The sequence below is a fragment of the Protopterus annectens genome, chromosome 12.part0 (genome assembly GCF_019279795.1).
Source record: "Protopterus annectens isolate FY-2018-M chromosome 12.part0, PAN1.0, whole genome shotgun sequence".
NCBI classification, from domain to species: domain Eukaryota; kingdom Metazoa; phylum Chordata; order Ceratodontiformes; family Protopteridae; genus Protopterus; species Protopterus annectens.
The window spans coordinates 622,608,124-622,629,494 of record NC_056746.1 but is presented as its reverse complement, the minus strand read 5'-3'; the positions used below and the strand labels follow the sequence as shown (position 1 = coordinate 622,629,494).

General features: G+C 43.5%; 1 protein-coding gene across 3 annotated transcripts in view; it reads left to right on the top strand.

Annotated features, from left to right (window-relative positions):
- IQCK (IQ motif containing K) overlaps positions 1-11,430 on the top strand; it is a 1,183,927-nt gene extending 1,172,497 nt beyond the window's left edge. For 2 of the 3 annotated variants that reach the window (XM_044089750.1, XM_044089749.1), the window contains one exon: positions 11,263-11,430. In XM_044089750.1, the coding sequence (XP_043945685.1) occupies positions 11,263-11,376 (114 nt within the window). In that variant the 3' untranslated portion in view covers positions 11,377-11,430. The remainder of the gene's footprint in view (positions 1-11,262) is intronic. The other variant, XM_044089752.1, reaches the window with a different exon arrangement.
- Positions 11,431-21,371: the final 9,941 nt, after the last annotated feature.

Here is a 21,371-nt window from a genome sequence, read left to right as displayed (position 1 = left end):
GGAAAACATGCTGCACCTGTTCATCACCAACATGTGGACCATATGCTCCAGACCAGAAGTGTATCCCTCGCTGGTAAGATGACACCATAGACTACTCTGACTGTATATTCACATACCAAATGCAGCCCCTGCACAGAAAACCACAGTCATAAAGTTGTGTAATGCAAATTACATGTATTCACATGAAGCAGGCTTCAGACATGGGAACTATTTAAGGTCACAGGTACATATGTCTATGTGGCACACACATACCTCATGTGTGCATTGACATTACTGATATGTCATACAATATTAAGAGCAACACCCCACACACATGGACAAACTGTGTGACAAAAACACACATGGCATTTCAAACCCCTACCTAACTATGTTATGACACTTGAGAGAGACGCATTAGCAGAGCGCTATTCGCATTACTGGGAGGTTTCTCTTCTCCTGCTATACTTATAGGGTGCTGACATCATCAGTGTTTAGAAAGAGGAATGTGCATTATGTAGTGTGTTCTTCTAGTTGCCAAAAGGGACATTTCTTTCACACACACTAACCCCCCTCACCCAAACTGAGCATTTGCAGGATTCAAACCCCTACCTAACTATATTATGACACTTGAGAGAGATGCATTCGCAGAGCACGCTATTTGCATTACTGGGAGGTTTTCCTTCTCCTGCTGCACTTATAGGGTGCTGACAACATCAGTGTTTAGAAAGAGGAATGTGCATCATGTAGTGTGTTCTTCTAGTTGCCAAAAGGGACATTTCTTTCACACAGAATTGCACATACACTAAACCCCCTCACCCAAACACACACTCAGCATTTGCAGGATTCAAACCCCTACCTAACTATATTATGACACTTGAGAGAGACGCATTAGCTGAGCTCGCTATTCGAATTACTGGGTATCTGTATTTCTCCTGCAGTATTTATAGGGTGCTGACATCATTATTTATATAGAAGTATGTACATCTATTACTATCTGTCAGTTAGGGGGATAGCATATATATGCATTAACAGCCGCCTACTTTAGGGTCAGATATGCACATCAGCACTGCCAGGTTATGTTTTATACCATGCTTCATGACCACAGGACCTGTAACACACAACACAACCAGTTCAGACCACCCCTTCCATATCCAGGACACACACTTTGCTTCCCTGGGAACAGTGTAGGATATGAAGGTGTTCACATACACCATTACAGTGGTTAACGTCAGGTACAGGTATATTGTGTGGGGGAACTACTCAGGCCTCAGCAACATCACCCTACAGCCACTACAATTTGTGAATCCATGTGCTATGGCAGGACCACTCACCACAATCACAAGGGGGAATACATATTGGACCTGACCATCTGCAACATGGGGACTGTATGTTCCACACCAGAGGTAGGCCACCATTGTTAATATCTGACCATACCCAACTTTCCCTGGACATCCATATCCCATCCCCACCCCCAGGCAAGGAAGTCACTGCAGACAAAGTATTTATCAAAAGCAGACTTTGCACTTGTGAAGACTGGGGTGGAAGACTTCAAAGGACCCATGCTGGGGGATTGTACAGGCCACTCTGCATAATCCTTGACAATAGCATTCTATGAGCATCTGGAAGGTTTGCATTGATCATGCTATCCCAAATAAACCCATGACTCCTCCACATCAGGAGACCTGTCTGATGTACACCAGACATATATAAGCTGTACAACAGGAGGAGGGAGCTAATACATTACAGAGCAATATCCCACAGAGGGAGGATGCCTCTGAACAGTATTGGCATGACACTTCAATCCCTCAAACTCATCACGTCAAAGTGTTGACAGTGAAATTGTCCAGATACTGCAGATAAGGCTCCCCTCAGTCTGTAATTGACACCCAATTACTGTTATAAGTCCTCGCCAACCCTCTTCCAGCAAACACCAGCCACATGGATGTGACATTGCAAATTCAACCCCTGGGATTTCCACTGTGTCCCTGCTTGACGGAGGCACAGCACACTAGCCTTAAACGGTGCCTTCTGTGACCTACTTTACAGAGGCACAGTAGCCTACTGTACTGGGGAGGCAGATGCCAAGCACACTCTGGCTAAGCTTGTATTCCCTGGGGCAAACAGCCTAGTATTGACCTGTACACCCATATGTTTAATTTTCAGATGCACAATATTTGTTGCTGGTAAACTGTTTGCAGGTCTTTATTGCCATAGCTTTCCCTGTTTCTATGAACAATTTGTGTATCTGTGGAAGATGTTTGAATATGAGAGGGATCCACTATTTAACTTATGTCTCTGTAGTCCTTTAACTGTGTGCACTGGGCAGATTGCTGTATTGTGGTTGGTTCCTGGATTAACACATACAAATACCAGATATGTGTGGCCAACTGCTAAATTGAGACATGGCCTAAGTGTGTGAGCATGCCCAGTTCAGGCTTTCCATGGCTTGTTGCCTGACATATGTCTCATTTATCAAAGTGTGCATGCATACCCAGTGTGAGCTTTCCATATGTTGAAATCTGCAGTCCACCACATTTGTGGTTGTGTGTGAACTTCAACAATATTTCACATTTATAGTTGTGTGTTGGGAGTCATGTTGTGTACTTACTGCCCAACTGCTTTGTGTCTGAACCCAACAGGGATTATAATGTGCCTGCAGGGTTTCCATGGGATAGTTTGCATACAGTTGTCAACATCCTTTCATACTGACCAAACACTGTAATATCGTATAGTGTACTGGTTCAGTACTTTCACTGTGGTGGACAGTATCCTGGGTTTCAGTCCTATCACTGCTTTAAATATTCGTAGTGAGCACACCAGACTGGTTAAGGGCCAGTTGTGCACATATGACCATATTGCATTTTGTTCGGATATGGACTACTTAAACCAGGCTTGTCCAACATTGGTAGTGTATTCCACAACTTGGGTGGACATTGACAAACACTAGCGATGTGCCCTAGGCCATTTCTACTGCTAGTCAGAGAGTGTGTTTGTCCTTCAACACACATTGTAACTGCATTTTGACATGACATATTTCAAGGTTAGTATACTGTGCCTCTGTCTACCCGTGACATAACAGTGATACCCAGGATAAACCTACCATCTCCCATCCACTCATCAAGATTCCTGTTGAGGAGAGTCAATGAGGGACTCTCTGGCTAAACTGTACTGGGAGTTTACTCAAGAGTGGAGGGAGCTTCTGGGTTATGGATCAATCACTACAGCATGTCCTACGTATGTCAGTGCTGGGGTTCAGGTCTCTCATATGCATAGCTCACTGGCATTCGGATTGTACAAGGTGCAGCATGTTCATTGATTCCAGCTTGGACATGGCTTTATACATCAGGCACAGATTGCCTCTGGGCAGGCAGTATGGCACTGTGTGGAGCTGCAGTTTGTTTAATCAGGCAACACATGGCATCTGTTCGAGCTCTTTGATCCTCCTGGTGAGGTACTTTTGAGGTCTTTCCAGTTGCTGGAGGTGTCTGCTGAGGTACATCCCACAGGGGCCATTGTACTCAATTGTGAGGCTGATGAAGGATGACTGAAGAGGCACGATGACCTCCCCTGATCTAGATCTGACTACCTTCATGATTAGGTGGGTATATAACATGTTTCTGTAACCACTACAGCCACATGGTTGTCAAATGCAAGATATCTATCAAATTGTGTCCCCAGGTCTCATATTACTTCTAAAGTACTTAATGGGTTAACACCTATGTGGTAATTGGTGGGCACTTACTGTTTATCCACAGGGGATGACTATACACTTTTCTGCAATTAGCTTGATGACATGTCTCTGGCACCAGTTGTCTGTTTCTATGTGGCCCTTTTGTAGGATGTTTGTGTCAGCTGGAGGGTCAGATATGGTGCCCAGTTTGTAGTCCTCTGCAAACTTGTTCAGACACAGTCCTTCCATGTTGGCCTGTGCCTATGAGAAATATATACCAAACAAATGAGGTCCCAGGACCGAGCCTTGTGGGATGCCAGTTGTAGCTGGTTTGTAGTCTGACATGGCTGCAGCATTTCTGACCATGTCAGTTCTGTCCTTGGGCTGGTTTGCAACCCATCTACTGACATAGGGGTTTATATTTAAGCTGGTGAGCTTATCTATAATGAACACGTGGGGTATTGTATGGAAGGCTTTTGCAAGGTCCAGATAGGCTGTGTGGACCACATTCCCCTCATCAATGGCCTTGATGACTGTTTCAAATGAGTCAACCATGTTGAAGGGGCAGGATCTGCCCTTAAGAAAGCCACGCTGGGTAGGGTCCAGTGTCTGTAGGTCCCCAATATCTTTATTTCTGAGGTCCATGATGATCCTTTCTATAGCTTTGCAGACCAAACTTGTCAGGATTCTGGGGTGATAGTTTGCAGTATTCATTTAGGCACCACCTTTGTGGAGAGGGACCACTGTTGCTGTACACTGCTCTTTGGGTACATATCCTGTGGTAAGGCTGAAATTGAGCAGTAGTGTTATTTGGCGTTCCATTCTTCTTGGAGTTCATGTTGGACACAGCCCAGGACACCATCTCGTACCATTGATGCTGTGTGTTTTGCTTTGAAGATGCCGGCTGTTACCTCAGCATCTGCAATGTCAGGGGGCCAGCACTCTGCTGGGATAGATATTTGGCATTTTAGGGGGGGGGGGTTTGCACTGAACCTGTCAGGTTGGATGTTGGCAATGTGTGTGGGTTTGGTGTATTGTTTGTAATATTTGGTAATTCAGAGCATATCTGTGAATTCCCAACAAGGTTCCTACCATCAGTTAAGAAAGCCTTGTGTTTATCCTTAGTGTCCTGTACAATTTGTATCTTCATAGGTTCATACTAGGCTATCTGCCCTAGGGCATTTATAAGCCTAGCCAGAGTGTGTGTGGCTTTTGCCACCCCTTGCTATGTGAATATTATGCCCATTTAGGGTTTACTTTACTGTGCCTCTATCTAGACATGACACAGTGAAGACCCCCCAGTGTAAATCTACGATCTCCCATCCACTTGGCAAGATTCCTGTTGAAGAGAGTCCAGTGAGGGGCTCTGCCAAACATGGAGTGGGATTCTGTTCCAGAGTGTAGGGAGCCTCTGGGTTATGAATTTGTCCCTCCAGCACATCCTATTTATTTATGTGTTGAGGTTGACATCTCTTGCTCTCGCGGCTCTGATGGATATGGATTTTCTGAGGTGGAGCATGTCCATCGATTCTGTATTGGACATGGCCTTGTACATCGGGCATACATCGCCTCTGAGTATGCAGTATGTGACTGCATACAGCTGGGGTGTCGTCAGCCAGGCAGCATATGACAACTGTTTGAGACCCTTTATTTTCTTGGTGAAGTACTTTTGAGGTCTTTCTAACTGCTGCAGGTGTCGGGTAAGGTACATCCCAAATGGGGCATTGTACTCAATTATGGACCTGATAAGAGAAGAGTATAGGGGCACAATGACCTCTCTTGATGTAGATGTGAATCCTTTCATGATAAGGTGGCCAATATAGGTGGTCATCCTAGCCATGTTGGCAATGTGAGTGTCACATGTGGGGTTACTGTCCACTTGTGTCTCTAGGTCCCTGATTACTTCTTCCATACGTAATGGATTACCACCTATGTGGTAATTTGTGAGTACCTTGTTTGGTATTTGGAGAGACATTCATACTCTCCAGTGTCTTCAGGAAGGCTGAGTGGTATTCCTGGGTTTGAGAGGGTGGTCTGTAGCATGCTACAAACTGTACAGCAGTTTTGCCTATGGTTAGTTGCACATGGATGGTCTCTGATGCTTCATGCATTGTCAGTAACCTGGACATGTGGGTATCTTTCTCAATATGGATACTCCCCCTCCTTTTGTGGCTTGGTCCAGGTTTTGGGGCCGAAAAGCATGATATGAGGTATAACCTGGTAGTGCTGGGGTGCTCTCAGGAGCCTTGATGCAGGTTTCCATCACTGCACAGACATCGATGTTCTCCATACTGGGGAGGGCCTCGAGAGCGTGCATCTTGAGGTTTAGACTTCTGGCATTGAGCAGCATTACCCTTATGTTTTTTCCACTAATGTTTTCTAGGGAGGTGGGTTTGTCTTTTCAGCCTTGCCTACAAAAGGCACTATGGAGGTGGCAAGAGCCTTAGCCAATATCCAGACGCCCAGGGGTGGCAGGTGCAAGCCATCCCTGGCAAAGCAATGTGGCTTGTCAAGCATGACATCCCAAGCAGACACACATTGGATCCCCTTGGAATGACACCAGTAATTGAGCCAATTGTTAAAGCTGATCATTCTGTGTTTGTACTGTGGCATCATTCTTGGTGGGGGTAGGATGCTGCTCAGGGTCAGAGTCATACCGGCCTGGCCTACATAATCGGAGAGCTCCTCTATGTCTCTTTTCATGTAGTCCAGGAGGTATGTCTCAGGTCATTCACACCAGCATGGACAATGACTGGGTCATATTTGTACTTGCTTTGGAGTGACCTGCATGCTTGTGTTATGTGGCAGATTGTAGCAGCCTACAGGCAGCTTACTGTACCCTTTTCCTTGTTCAGTCTGGTGAGCAGGACATCAGTGTGTCTGACTATGGAGTCACCTATTACAAGTGTATCAGGCATGTTGTTTGTCCTTACGGGCTGTGACTGTTTGGCACACCGACTTTGTGTACTATGTGTTGCATGTGCTATGTTTGTGAGTAGTGGTTGCTTGGGTGTCTGCTTTGGAGGCCTCTGTTGAATTGTTGGTTTTTAATTAGAGCCTCCGGGAATGTTTTTGTGTGTTTATGTCTTTGGTTTGCAGTGGTGATAGGTCTATGTGAGACTGGGTTTGTGGTGTGTGTGGTTACCTTCTCCTCCTGTCTAGTTTAGACAGTACTGAGTTGAGAGAGCTCAGCCTCCAGTTTGGATAAATGGTTGCATCTCTCACATATATTTGTATTTCTTGGGGGGAGGAGGGGGTTGTCTGTGTACATGGGGCAGGTGTAACATTGCCCAAGTTTCACAGATTCAACTTGTTGTAGCTGGCCTTAGTGGATTTTATGAGTGGCCATATTTTATTGCCATAATACTGATCAGAGATTACTTCCCTTTTTGGGTTTGCTCTATCATGTAGTAGCTTCCTCATTCTCTTGCATGGTTTGGTAATGGCTGGGGTCCACCATGCCAGATGCCTGTGTGTATGGTATTGGGCCTTGGTTTTATTTGGGATTGCATAATCCATGCATTCCTGACAGTGTTCATAGAATGCATTTATAAAGGGTTCTGAGGTGTCGCCCATATTTTCCACAGGCACAGGGCCTTTAATGGATTCCACATCAGTTTGGAGGAGTGCAACATTTCCTTTACACATGTTTTTCACTGTGGTTTTCTGGCCAGGGACTGTGGTCAGGATGTGAATATCCAGTGTGATTACTCTATGGTCTGATCTTACCAGTGAGGGATACACTTCTCATCTGGCCATAGAGAACCCATGTTGCTGATTATCACATCCAGTATGCTTACCCCTCTTGTGGGAGTGGTACGTTGTTCCTGAGCATATTGGTTTATGGATTCTAGGAACCTTTGGCCTAGAGTGTTGGAGCTGGAATAATGCTCCCAGTCTATGTTTGAGTATTTTCAGTCACCCAATATAATGTTGTTTGGAGAGCTTGATATTTCCATGTGTTCCAACGTAGGCCAAGTGCAGTTCCTGGCATTAGGAGGGTAGCCTGTAGCAGGCTACAAACTGGCAGGCAGTCTTAGCCACTGTTACTTGACCATGGATAGTCCATGCTGCTTCTTGTTGTGGTACCAACATGGGGGTGTGGTTATCCTTGACAATTATTGCTAGTCACCCTCCTTTTGTAGTTTGTTCCATGTTTTGGGGCTGTAAAGCATGGTATGAGGTGTAACCTGGTAGTGTTAGGGTGCTCTTGTGAGCCTTAACCCAGTTTTATGTTACAGGACAGATATCAACATTCTCCATGCTGAGGGGAGTTTAGACTGCATGCATCTTGCAGTTTAGACATCTGGCATTGGGTAGCATTACATCTAGGTTCTTATCCCTTGTGATACCTATGGAGGTGGGTTTGTGTTTTGAGCCTTACCTATTCAAGGCACAGTGGGGGTGACAACAGCCTTTGCCAGTATCCTAAAGGCCAGGACTGATAGGTGCACGCCATCCCTAGCAGGTGGAGCATCGTGTCTTGCTCAGCATGTCATCTCAGGCTGGCACGCATTGGATCCCCTTTGACTAACAGCAATACTTAAGCCAATTATTGTAATTGATCATCTCGTCTTCATATTGTGGCATCATGCTTGGTGAGGGTAGGATGTTAGTCAGGGTCATCAAGTTTGCATATACTACATGGTGTTACATTACTTAACACATGGCAATCATGCCTCAGGTGGTGCTGCAGGGCTGTCTATGTTGGATGCACATACTACACTCCCTGTACATGTTTGATAGCAGGTTGTATCAACTTAGGCATCCCTTTTACTATATGTGTGAGTCAGAGAGAGGTATCATTTCCTGGGTTCCTACTGAGCCAGTGTATGTGCCATGCGTTGCTGCTTTGCCAAGGCCAAGGCATACTGGACACGCCTCCTTCTGCCTACTGGGGCAGGCTCAGGTTGTTCCTCCTCTGAGTCACGCTCTGCCTGTGATTGGCTTGGCAATGGTGGGGGGCTGTTTGGCCCAGCCCTATGCTGGTCCTTCTGCAGCTGTTTTCGCAGAATCATATTATGTAGCATAGCACATACCATGACAATTTGGGTACATGTAGTTGGTGAGTACTGCAAGGCTCCACCAGATGTGTCCAGGCACCGGAACTGTGACTTGAGCAGCCCAGACACATGCTCGATTACATTTTGTGTTTGTGCGTGTGCCTCATTATGGCGTTCTTGTTCAGGTGTGTGTGCATTTCTGATGGGTGTCTTCAGCCACGGCTCCAATGCATAGCCAGCATCCCCCACTAAGTGACCATGTGGGATGTCCCCATTGGCAAATGTCTGGTACAGCTGCGTCAAATGCCAGATATGGGAATCATGGTAGCTTCCAGGGCAGCCAGCACACACATTCATTATTATGCCCTGGGCATCACACACGACCTGGCAGTTGATGGAGGGGAAGCCCTTGCAGTTAATGTAGGTCCTACCCCGCTCACCAGCTGGTGCTTTGATGCGTATATGCGTGCAGTCTATTGCACCCACTACCTCAGGGTATTCCGCTATTTGCTGGAAGAGACACATATTGCTGGCCAATACCTTACGGGAATTGAGGAAATATACATGATCACCGACGTGTGCTGACATGGCATCCAGGAACTGGTGCAGTACCCTGGATGCTGATGCCTGTGATATCCCCATCATATCACCAGTTGGTCTCTGGAAGGTACCTGTTGCTAGTATTCTTGGGCCAACACATACCTTGGTTTCCACTGGGATGGGTTCCCCTCTGTTGGTTCTGTGTGTGAGGCATGGCCTGCACAGCTCAACAATTTGCTGCAGGAGGTCTCTGTCCACTCTATAGCGCTCCACTATCTCCACCTCATGTAACCCCTGGTAGGTGACCCTGGGCCTGTACACTCTTCTCTGTCTCCTCACTGTGGGTTGTCTGGCAGCATTTGCATAGTCACCACCCTCAGCAAGTTGCATATGTCTCCTTATAACAGCTATGGCAGCCCCTAGCATTTTTGGTCTGAGTGAAGCTTTTTCAGTTTTCACTTCTAATAGCTTACTCCTCTGTTGCAGTGTCTCTTGAGAGAAACATTCTGCACTGTTGTTTGCAGAGTTTTAAGTGCTGGGCTGGGCTACTGTTCTGCCTGTGTAATTGCCTTCTTCTGATTGTTTTCACCTGCTAGCTCTGCCAGTAATCCCTGCTAGCTTCCTACTATTTCCAATGCTTCCCTTTTCCCTTCTGTTTCCTCAGGGGGGAGCGACGCGCATACCAGCGAAAACACACTCACAGTGGCTAACACGCGCACACACATGCTTAGACGGACTAGAATCTGCTTATTCAGGTTAAAATGCACGCACACCAGCGCAAACAAGCTTTCAGGTGTTTAAACAGGCTCCTACATGCGTATTCTGCCTTAAGCATGCGCACTCACGCTTACACGCGCGCACTCTATCTTACTCGTGCCTACCAGTGCGCACACACGCGCATGCACGCCCAGCAAGAAACTTTGGTGTTATCCATAGTGTACACCTTCCATTTCTTGGCTTTCCCATGCCTACTTGTTGACACTCCTCTTTCCGTGATGTGTGACTGACAGCTTTCACATGCCACTGTGCTCCAATGAGCTGCATTCCTTTCATACATTCCCCCCTGTGATGTCACCTATCTCCTACTCTGTTACTTCCCCTTATCCTACTCCTACACTGCACGGAATGTGCTCATTTCCTATGTAACAGTACGATTCACTATCCTACCACTCATTTACATAGGATTGTCTACTAATGCTTAGTTACATGTCTTACACTCTGCTTCCCCCCCTTAGCAACCCCTTCTCGGTGGCCATGTTGTTTTAGCCTGCTATTCCCTTCCATTGTAAATTCATGCTTTGCATAAACCCACATTTGTGGGTTTAATTTTTTTATTTTTCTGTTTTTTTTATAGCGCAGCCCGTTTGCGCGATGCTGCCCTACGTTTAAACATCAGCGATCGCCAAAAAAAAAAAAAAAAAACATTTTTATTTTATGTTTGCATCAGGGTACGTTGCCAGTGGCCACATATTTGGCCATTGGCATGCTGCCTGGGACATTTGCAACCTTTACTTGGAGCTGACAAGGCTCCATTGTGTTATTTGCAGAACAGTACTCAGTTATCAACTGAGTACATTTCTGCAGATAACACGGCTCTTACATTGGCAGGTTTCTGCTTCCCGGATTGCGAAATTACCTCATTTGCATGCCTTTTGGCTGCAAGTGAGGTAAGTAACATATCCACGCCCTGTCCGTGTAAGAGCCGTTTTAGGTGCTCTCTTACACGCACATTCAGGCTGTTCCTGAATCGCGATGGCTGCATGGAGTCTTACACTACTCTTAGACTCCGTGCAAGCCATCGTGAATCCTGCCGAATGTGTTAAAGCCCACCACTTACTACCCACTACCTTAGAAATGAAGTCCATAAAGAAGAATGAACTGTTACCATTTGTACTAAAACATAATCTTGGATGGCTGCCATAAAATGCATTATCTAATATTCCAATTTTTTTTTCACTTTCTACATTATTATATAACATGTATTTTTCTTCCTAAGTAGCATATTTTTTTCTTTTACTTAAAGTAGCACATGCTGTATATAAATTAATTTGCACTGTTCTTTTATTGCAGTTGGTCAGGTCCTGGAAGACTTTGATGAAGACTCAACACCTAATCACTCCGGGATATCAATACAAGTATTGTCTGCAACCCCACAGAATGCATTACATTAATTTTCTGAACTAACCTTGTTCTTGTTATTGCTGAGACATGTTTTAATAAAGTCAGTAAATAATCAAATGCTGTCTGACTTCAAACGAATAGTTATTTTCTTAGAAAGCAATTATTAAATAGTTCTTATGATATGAAGCAGTTATTTGGTTCATTGCCCTGACAGGCATGTTTTCCTTTTACCTGTACTATATTCTTATTTTGGATTATCTTAAATTTCCTAGAACTAATGTATAGCTTGCGTAACACAGTGAGTAGCACTGTCACCTCACAGCAAGAGATTTAGGTCTTGACAGGGGTGTCTTTTGTATGGAGTCTGCATGTCCTCTCTACGTTCATGTGGGTTTCCTCTGGATACACTGGCTTCCTCCCACATACCGAGATATGAGGTGGGTGCACTGATAAGTCTAAATTATCTGTAGGTGTGTGTGTGTGTGTGATACAGAAGAAATCCCTAGTGATCTACTTCCATTTCCTTCTTGTCTTTTAGACGCTGAGGATCATGCCGGCTGTCCATAGGATCGCAATAGGAGTCAGATGAGACCCAGCAGCACTGAGTAAATGTATGACGCTATATCCAGTGTTGTCTATTTTCATCCTATTCAACTATGTGTTGCCAGATCTGATGGCATCTGACCTCGGCACTGACTCTGAAGCTCTTCGGTTCCAAGGCTCTGACTCATCTCTTACCCATATTTCCTAAACTCCACCTCAGTACACAGATTTTGTTTGCAGCCTAATGAACTCAGTTGTGTTGGCAAGGCCTCACAGTTGCTCTATCCTTTTGTGTGTTCCACTACTGGATATCACTAGTATTATTCACTTCTCCCCCTATCGAGAGAATTTTTTCTCTTTTGTTAGATTTTGGTTAAGTTTAGAGTCTGTTACAGTTAGTACTAGGTTAGTTAGTTAATTTACTGGTTAAAGTGTGTGTTTCGATTTCATAGTCTTGTATAGCTCTTAGGATTGTTTATATATATATATATATATATATATATATATATATATATATATATATTAGAATACTGGATTAGGATATTGTGTGTGTGTGTGTGTGTGTGTGTGTGTGTGTGTGTGTGTATATGTGTGTGTGTGTGTGTGAGTGTGTGTGTGTGTGTGTGTGTGTGAGTGTGTGTGTGTGTGTGTGTGTGTGTGTGTGTGTGTGTGTGTGTGTGTGTGTGTGTGTGTGTGTGTGTGTGTGTTTCTTAAGAGTTAAACCAAAACAAAAAATCACCACCAGCCACCAAAGACCAGCACTGTATAAGGCTAAAAACTCGGCAAAACAAAATATAAAACAGATAAGCGCTTTCGGTTAAAACCATCTTCAGATCTAAGGTAATGCAGTAGAAACAAACATTTAAAGGGCTTAAAGCCAATCAAATTCTACATTACAGCTGATGCCCCTTTGGAACAGGCTTGAGGGGCGTGTAACCATTCAGGCTTGGCAGTTTTTTGACTTGAAACTGTGCACTCCATCACACTTTAGCAGTCTCTGTATAATTGATGATATCACCACCTATCAAACTAGGTATATTTTTATTAAATATTTTGTATGCTCCTCTACATGGTGACCGCATTGCTCATTTGTCAAATACATGTTTCTTAGTGTTAGCAGTTATAATGGCCAACAGCCAAGGATTTAAGAAGTGCTCTGAGTGTGGACATAAGCTCTCCCAAGATTCACACTCCCTTTGCGTTTACTGTTCGGACACTGCTCCTCTCAACACTCAGTGACAGGCCTGTGCTTCTTTCAGCTCCTAGACTCTCGGTCAAGGTGAGAGAAACTAATTGTGAATGGTCTTCATCTGCCTCATTCAGGATCTGCAGCACCTTCCACTTCTTCCTCTGCCTCCTCTCCAGCAAACAAAGACAAGATGCCTAGTGATAAGCAGAAAGACGAGGAGAAAAAGAAAGAAAAGATGAAGGGAAAGGAGAAATCAGACTCAGAAAAGTCTAGAAAATTCTCCCTGAATCTGACTTTATTGTCAGGTTTGGATCCCAGGGTACCATGGCTTTTAGAGCCGACAGACCCTCGGTTCTGTCTGTCATCTTCTTGGACCAGTTCTCCCCAGACCTGGTGAGCCCCAAATGACACTTACTTATCCTCCAAGAACTAAGGTACTCGGGGCCAGACATTATTGACTCAGTAATTCAGAAGGCTGGCTGAGCAAGATGTTGACAGGATGATGAGGAAGTTCCTTAGAATGCCGATCCAGCTCAAGATTCTGTTGGTGTTTTCTTCTGGGAATGTACCAAGTGTTGGGCCAACTACCCCTCCTCTTCTTCCTTATCTGGTCCTGGTCCATCCTTCTGACTCAAGTATCTTAGATATAATCTGTCCCTGAGCACCTTTGCCAAACCGACAGTCTGAAGTTACTTCGACTCTGACAGGTACCATTCCTCTTTCTGCTCCAATATATTTGGATCCAGAAGAGACTCAGAGCCGAAGCTTTAGAGCTGTGGCTCAAGGGGATGGGTCTACAGTGAAGTTGTCAAAGCTGTCTCATCCTCTTGGTGCTTCTGTATTTGATAGCTCAGTACTGATGTCAGCCTCAGGGTTGAGACCCCATAATTCAAAGGCTTCATTTCTGTCTGAGGATATGAGTGCTTCTGCAGAGTCAATGGTGTTTTCAGGCTTTGAGGATTTTGAGTGGGTCATTTTGATGTCTAGGAGAAGCTGTATCCATCCAGTTTGGTTCCACTTGAACCCCAGCAGGAATCAGCTTCTACTTTCCAATCCCCTGTCAGACAGGGATAGTTGGTTTCACAGATTTTCCAGGCTACATGCTACAATAGCTCCATGTTTGATTTGAAATCTTCTGATCCCCCCTGAACCTGTTCATAAAAATCGGACATGCAAGTGGAAGTACTTAGATTCATTTCCAGACTCTTTCACAGTACACACAGACTTGGATGAAGGTGAAGGCTTCCTTAGATCCCGCTATGAAGACGTCACCTTTAGTGAGATCCTTGAATTGATGTAGCAGAGAGGGGGATGGTCCACCGATAACTCTTCTCCAGATGAATTATTCCTCTTGGAAGCCTTTGCTTCCAGCTCAACTTTGGACGGGGTGTTACCACCTACTTATCCACTTGTTGATTTGATAGCTCAATAGGTGTAGAAGGACCTTGATGTTGTGGAACCTATCCCCAAGAAACCTGACAAGATTTTGACAGTACCCAAAAACCAAAAACACTGGATCAAAGGTCCATCAGTAGATGAAATGGTGGTAGCAGCATCCACAAAGAAGGAACTATCTGAAGAAAGTTCCTTGGTCCATCACCCTAACAGGGAGTCTGTGGCTGTGAATTATTTTGGGAAATGGATGTATGTTTCAGTGAATTTTGCACTTTTGTACTGAATTATCTAGCCTATGTCACCAGATTTCAGAGAGACCTGACCAGGGAGATTTCCTAGCCTCTCTCAGCTAACCTGTCTGCATATAATCCCACTTCACAAAGGTGGAAACTCAACTGACTACTCCAACTATAGGCCTATTGCTCTCCTCTCACCTCTGTCCAAAATTATGGAAAAGTGTATCCACCATCAACTTGTACAATATCTCTCAAAACATAACATAATAGCAAACTGCCAACATGGCTTTAGACCACATCACAGTACTACCACTGCCCTGCTTTCTTTTGTAGAGACTATTAACCAGAACCGAAACAACAACCTACTCTCTTCTGCCCTCTTCATTGACCTCTCCAAAGCTTTCGATATGGTAAACCACCCCTTATTACTCAATACTCTCGAATCCATCTCATTTGATGCCTCAGCCATTAAATGGTTTAAATCTTACCTCACAAACAGAAAACAAGCTGTTCTCTGGGACAACCACATCTCTTCTCTCCTGCCTGTTTCCATTGGAGTTCCTCAGGGCTCTATCCTTGGCCCACTTCTTTTCTCCCTCTTCATTAATGATCTTCAAACAATAATCCCTCAAGCAACCTGCATTCAATATGCAGATGATTTGACACTCATCTGCTCAGCTCCATCTACCCCAGAACTAATCTCTCTCACCCAAAAAGTATTCAGTACAGTAGAAACATGGTTCTCTAGCCGTTTCCTCTTACTAAATGCCAAAAAAACCAAACTTCTTTTTACTCCCACATCTAGAACCTCCCCCTTACATTTCTCCATCTCTTCAAACAGCGCCACTGTTATCTTACCCGACACTTCAACTAAATTGTTAGGTATTACAATTGACAATAATCTCTTTCGACCTACACATTAACAACTCCATAAAACTAGTTAACAGAAAGATAGGATCCTTATATCGAGTCAGACCTTTTCTTACACCATCTACCAGAACACGGATTGCTCACTCTCATCTTATTTCAACTCTTCTATATGCTGCACCTATCTTCACCAACCTCAAAAAAACCAGCCTTAACAAACTGGCAACCTGCTATAATAACATTGCCCGCTTTGCTACTGGTAATCCCTATAAAACTCATCACTGCCTCAACTTAAAACTTCTAGGATGGCCAGAGTTTTGAAACTATCTTCTAATCCATCAATTCTGCATTGCCCATAAAATACTATACCGACCTAAAAATACCCCCATACTCTCACAACTCATAACCCCTTATAAAAATCTCAACTCTCTCCGCTCTTCCAGCAAACTTCTGACAAGTTCAACAAAATCAAATAACAATGCTGGTGACTCTCTATTTACCAATGCTATAGGGACAAAATGGAATTTGTTACCCACTAGCATAACAAAGATAACTTCATTGCCTCTTTTCAAACAGAACATTAAAGTGCATTTCCAAAATCACTGGCTTTGCTCCTGTAATAAACCTGATTAGTCCATCACTATTACTACCTAAATAAAACCATCTCTCTTCTCCTTTCTACTCTGCCTACTTTTTGTCTTTCTTTTCTCGTCCCTTTACTTCTCTACCCGCTTTTCTGCAGTACTTGCTCCTTTATTTTCACCTCTTTCTATTCCCACTTTTTTCCCTTACTCTCTTCTCACCTTATTCTCCTTACCTTCACTCCTTTCTATGTTAATCTATCAGTATTTTTTCAACTGGTTAATTGAGAATTCAATTGTATTGAGTGTTTTAGTAACTAACTCTTGTAGTAGTTTTTATTTATATAGAAGAGTTTGCTATCTTTTATTTTTAATGTTTGCTTGCAAACTCGATTACTAACTCTTAGATTTTCATTATAATGAATACTGCTATTACATTTTTGTATGACAATTTCTCTGTATGTTATTTTTTTTTTTTTTTTTTTATCTCTGAATGTATCTCACTCTGTGGAGCTTTTCTCCCCGGGCCTCTACTGAAAATGGAAATTTCTCCAGCTGGACTAGCCCGGTCAACAAATGTAAAATAAAATAAAATAATGTTGAGAAGTCAGTGGACTCCCAGCCTTCTACTCTCCAGTCTACTTCCATCATAGCCATGTGACTGCTTTATAACACAGCTGATTGCACAGCCAGAGTAGCAGGCAGTGGCATTACCATCTAGATGTGTCTTTGTGAGTTTGGAGAAAGCTTTAAGACTTCCTTCATTAATGTCCCTTTTGATGACTCCACCTTATTTGGACCAGAAGTGAAAGATGCACTAACCAGGAGTCAACAAGATTGTAAGACTCTCTCTACAATGAAAATCCACTTTTCTGCCCCTCAGAGGACCTCTTCTAGGAATCAGTGGGCTGGAAGGAAGATGTGGTTCTGGAAATCACAGAGCTCTCATCAAGACATTCCTGGTGATAGACCTTCTCATGGCAAAGGAGGAGGCAACAGCAATGGATATCACCCTAGAGGCAGATTGCATAACCAGGGCTTTCGTGTTTCATATACTAAAAAGCCCTTCCAGCACACCTGAAAGGTACTGACTGCTGCATTCTGGAGGCAATCGGGTGGTGGTGCTTATCTCTGCACCTACAAGTCTGGCAAAACATAACTACAGATTCATGGGTGCTAAACATAATTTCCAGATGCTATCCCATACCATTTTTCCTTCTTCCTGTCAAGAAGAAGAAAGTCCTCAATGTTCCATCCAGTTAATGGAAATTTCCAAACTGATAGAAAAAAAGAGTCATCCATCTGGTCCCGGAAGACCATTTAGAGTCCAGAGTCTACTCAAGGTTCTTTTTAGTACCCCCCAAAAAAGGGAACCTCAAACCCATCTTGGACCTGAGTCATTTTAATCAATATGTCAAACAGACAAAATTTCTGTTGGTCAGACTTCAGTCCATTTTGCCTCTGCTGCTCCATAAATCTCAAGGGTGCCTGCTATTATGTAAAGATAGTGAAGCATTCAAGGAGGGTCCTCCATTTCTGAATGGTGGCCAGTCATAATCAATAGAGAGCCCTGAAATTCAGTGTCACCACAGCCCCCAGGGTGTTTACCAAGATAATGGTCATAGTGCCAGCCCATTGTCGCCTGCTAGGGATCCATTTCTTCCCTTAACTCGGTGATTAGCTACTAACTACTGCCTCCTATAATTGATTATTGTACCAACAGGACTTTCTGCTCCATATGATGCAAGACCTATGGATCACAGTCAACCTAACCAAGAGTCAACTGACCCCTACTCAATAAATAGGTTTTATTGAATGTCACATGGATTTAAGCTTACAGTCCACCAGACTTCCCCGCACCAGAGTGCTCTCCCTACCCCCTGCAGCTACTCAGGTTCTTCACTATCGATCTCCTCCAGAGAGATTAATTCTCTATCTTCTGAGCCTGATGGCATCTACAGTCCTCATGGTGCCATTAGGCAATTTTACATGACAGTGATCCAGTGGACCCTAGCTGTACTATGGTCTCAAATATATCATCCACTTCATACCAAAATTAATCTCACTCAAATCTGCAGGCAACTCATATCCTGGTGGATAACATCTTCAGTGACAGAAGGATGTCCATTCCTCATTCTGCTGTGGCTGTAATGACCATGGACACATCCTTTCTAGGTTGATGGGGGCATTTTGAAGGGAAGACAATCTAAGTTACTTGGTTACATGCAGAGTTCAACCTTCACATTGGTGTCTTGGAGATGAGGGTGGCCCTGCTAGCATTACAGGCATTTCAGGATGTTCTCCCTAGGGTGTGATATCTGTACAGACACACTTCTATCCCCTTTGTTGAGATGTCATGAGAATTTGGCTATGGGCAATGTTTTCTCTACTTTCTTATAGCAATGCATATACCAGGGCTGTCCAGTGTACTAGAAGATAAATTGATCAGAATCATCTTAGTACCTCATGAGTAGTCCCTTAGTTCAACAGTGATGACTTTAATTTTCAGTTGCCAGGGCCAACCTTGCTGTGACCTGTTTGCATTCTACCTAAACAACAAGTGCAGCAGTTATTTTGTCCTGGTCCCTCTGCAGGAGCAGTCACCAGAGGATGTTCTAGTCCACAATTGGCTCCCATGTCTCCTTATTACATTTCCCCCATTAACCTTGATAAATAATTTCATCCAGAAAGCAAGAATGTGCAAGACCAAAATCTTGTTGGTGACGCCCTTTTGGCCAAGACAGCAATGGTTCCCTCTTCTTCTGCAATTAACCAAGGGCCATCATCACAAGTTGCCTCACCAGTTGGACTTACACAAGACAAGGGATCCTTGATTCATCCACATCTGTCAACAATACAATTGACCTTGTGGGTGATCAATTTTTGATCCCTTTCTGGCATCTTTTTTCCCAGGATTTGCTTAGGGTTTTGCAGGAGGCCAGGAAGTCCAATGCTAGGAAATGTTATATTTCCAAATGGAAAAGATTTTATATCTGGTGCCTCAAAAGAAGTCTAGATCCACTATCTGTGGACATTCCAATTCTACTTTCTTACTTGTGTGAATTGCTTAACAGTGGTTTATTATACTCCAGTTAAAGTCCACTGTTTTGCTCTTTCTGCTTGTCTGCCATTACACCTCCTTTAGCCTCCAGATTAGAGGTTAAACCTTTTCTTAAAGGCATCCTCCATATCAAACCACCCAGGAAACCAGTGCCTCTTACTTTGGATCTTAACTATGCCTTAGGGAACGTAACTTTGGCTCCTTTTGAGCCTGTGGTCTCCACTAACTTGACGTTTTGCACTTGGAAAACAGTGCTTTTGGTAGCTTTAACATCTGCTAGGAGGGTTTCTGAAATTCAGTCTTTGATGGCATCTCCTCCTTTCTTGGTCTTGCACAAGGACAGGATATCTTTGAGGACTAATCCTTCTTTCATGCTTAAAGTGGTGAATGACTTGTCTCTTAATCAGTCTATTCAATTGCCCATCTTTTTCCCTTCTCCTCAGACCTCTAGTGAGAGGATTTTGTATACCTTAGATGTTCACAGACAGCTCAGATTTTACCTTGATAAGACGAAATCTGTAAGTAAGTCAGATCAACTCTTTGTGTCTTTTCATCCCAGGGCTCTGGGGTTACCAGTTTCTAAACAAACTATTTCATCTTGGATTTCTAAAGCCATTGTGTTTTGCTATGTTTTCCATGGAAAATTACTGTCTTCTTCTGTTAGATACTAACTCCATTTTGGAGGCTGCTACTTGGTCTTCAGTCCATAACTTTACCAAACATTACAAGTTGGACACTATCTCCAGGTCTTGGGTGGGATTTGCTAGAGCTTTTTAGCATGGATTTGTTTAGAATTCTTCCTCACTTTCTTCTGTTCCTTCGTCCTCCTTAGATTCCCACTAAGCTTTGGCACTCTCCCATATGTAAAGATTACTGCAACATTGAATAGAAGGACATAGAATAATTGTGTAAAATCTTGCCATAACCATAGATTCCTTCTCTTCTATGTTGCAGTATTCTGTCCCTCCTGCCTTCCTCCTACAACTTGTTCCTTCCTAGGATGACTTCTTATTTGCCGTAAAACTTTATTCTTTATGGGGCTTTCTTGTTCTGAGGATGGTAGATACGTACATCCTTTTATGGCTGATGTTATCAGTACCTACATGCGAAGTCCCATGTACTGGCAGTGGCTGTAATCTTTTGTATACAAGCCGGATGTAAGATCATTAGGCAGAAGACATCCCATGTGTAAAGAATACTGCAACATAGAAGAGAAAGACGTCTGTGGTTATGATAAGATTTTATACAACTTTTCTTTATTTACTTACCATAATCATAGATATGTGTTGCCTGATTTTTGTCCATTTCAACTTCTGTCCTACCTGCCCCCTTCCAAATTGACACAAATGGGCTTCAAGTGACCAAGTTGTCTCTGGCATACCCTGTCTGTGAGTAGTCCTTACTGTCTCTCTCTCTCAATTCTGACATTTTTTTTCTGTATTTTGGATTTAGTCTTGAACATGGTTTATATGAATAAGATACATGTATAAGTTTAGATGTTGTATAACTCCCAAGTGACAAAAAGCCTGCAGCCTGCAGGCTCCAGTGAATTGAGCTCAGCATCAGTCCCATCTTGTGTCAGAACAACCCTTGAAGGCACTTGATTTAATAAAGATACAATGTCCTGATGCACTTTCTCTACTCCCTGAAAGGAGTAAAAATTCACAGGATTAGAAAAAAAGTGTTAGAATAAGCTCCCCATGGGTGATCAACTGTGAGGCAGAAAGCAGAGAAGGAAAACCCAGAAAAGGAACTATACACAAAAAACTACTTCCTAGGAAAAAACAAAATTGACTATGAAACCCAAGTATGTCACCACAACCACACCGGAGAGTCTATGTAACACTTTTCTCTGCTAAAGGGGAATGACATCCTAGGGCCTTTTCATAATCCCAAGTTCCCCCCTTACACACACACACACACACACACACACACACACACACACACACACACACACACACAGCATAACAAACATAGGTCACCATCATATTTAATGGAAAAACAAGATCCCTCAGTTACAAGACTGAACTACACTGGGATTTCCGAAAGCCCTTCCAGCTGAACTGCATCATCCTGAATTCTATTTAAGCTCCAGTGGGGAGTTAAAAAGTTGCATCAGTTCTGCTGAACTGCATCATCCTGAATTCTATTTAAGCTCCAGTGGGGAGTTAAAAAGTTGCATCAGT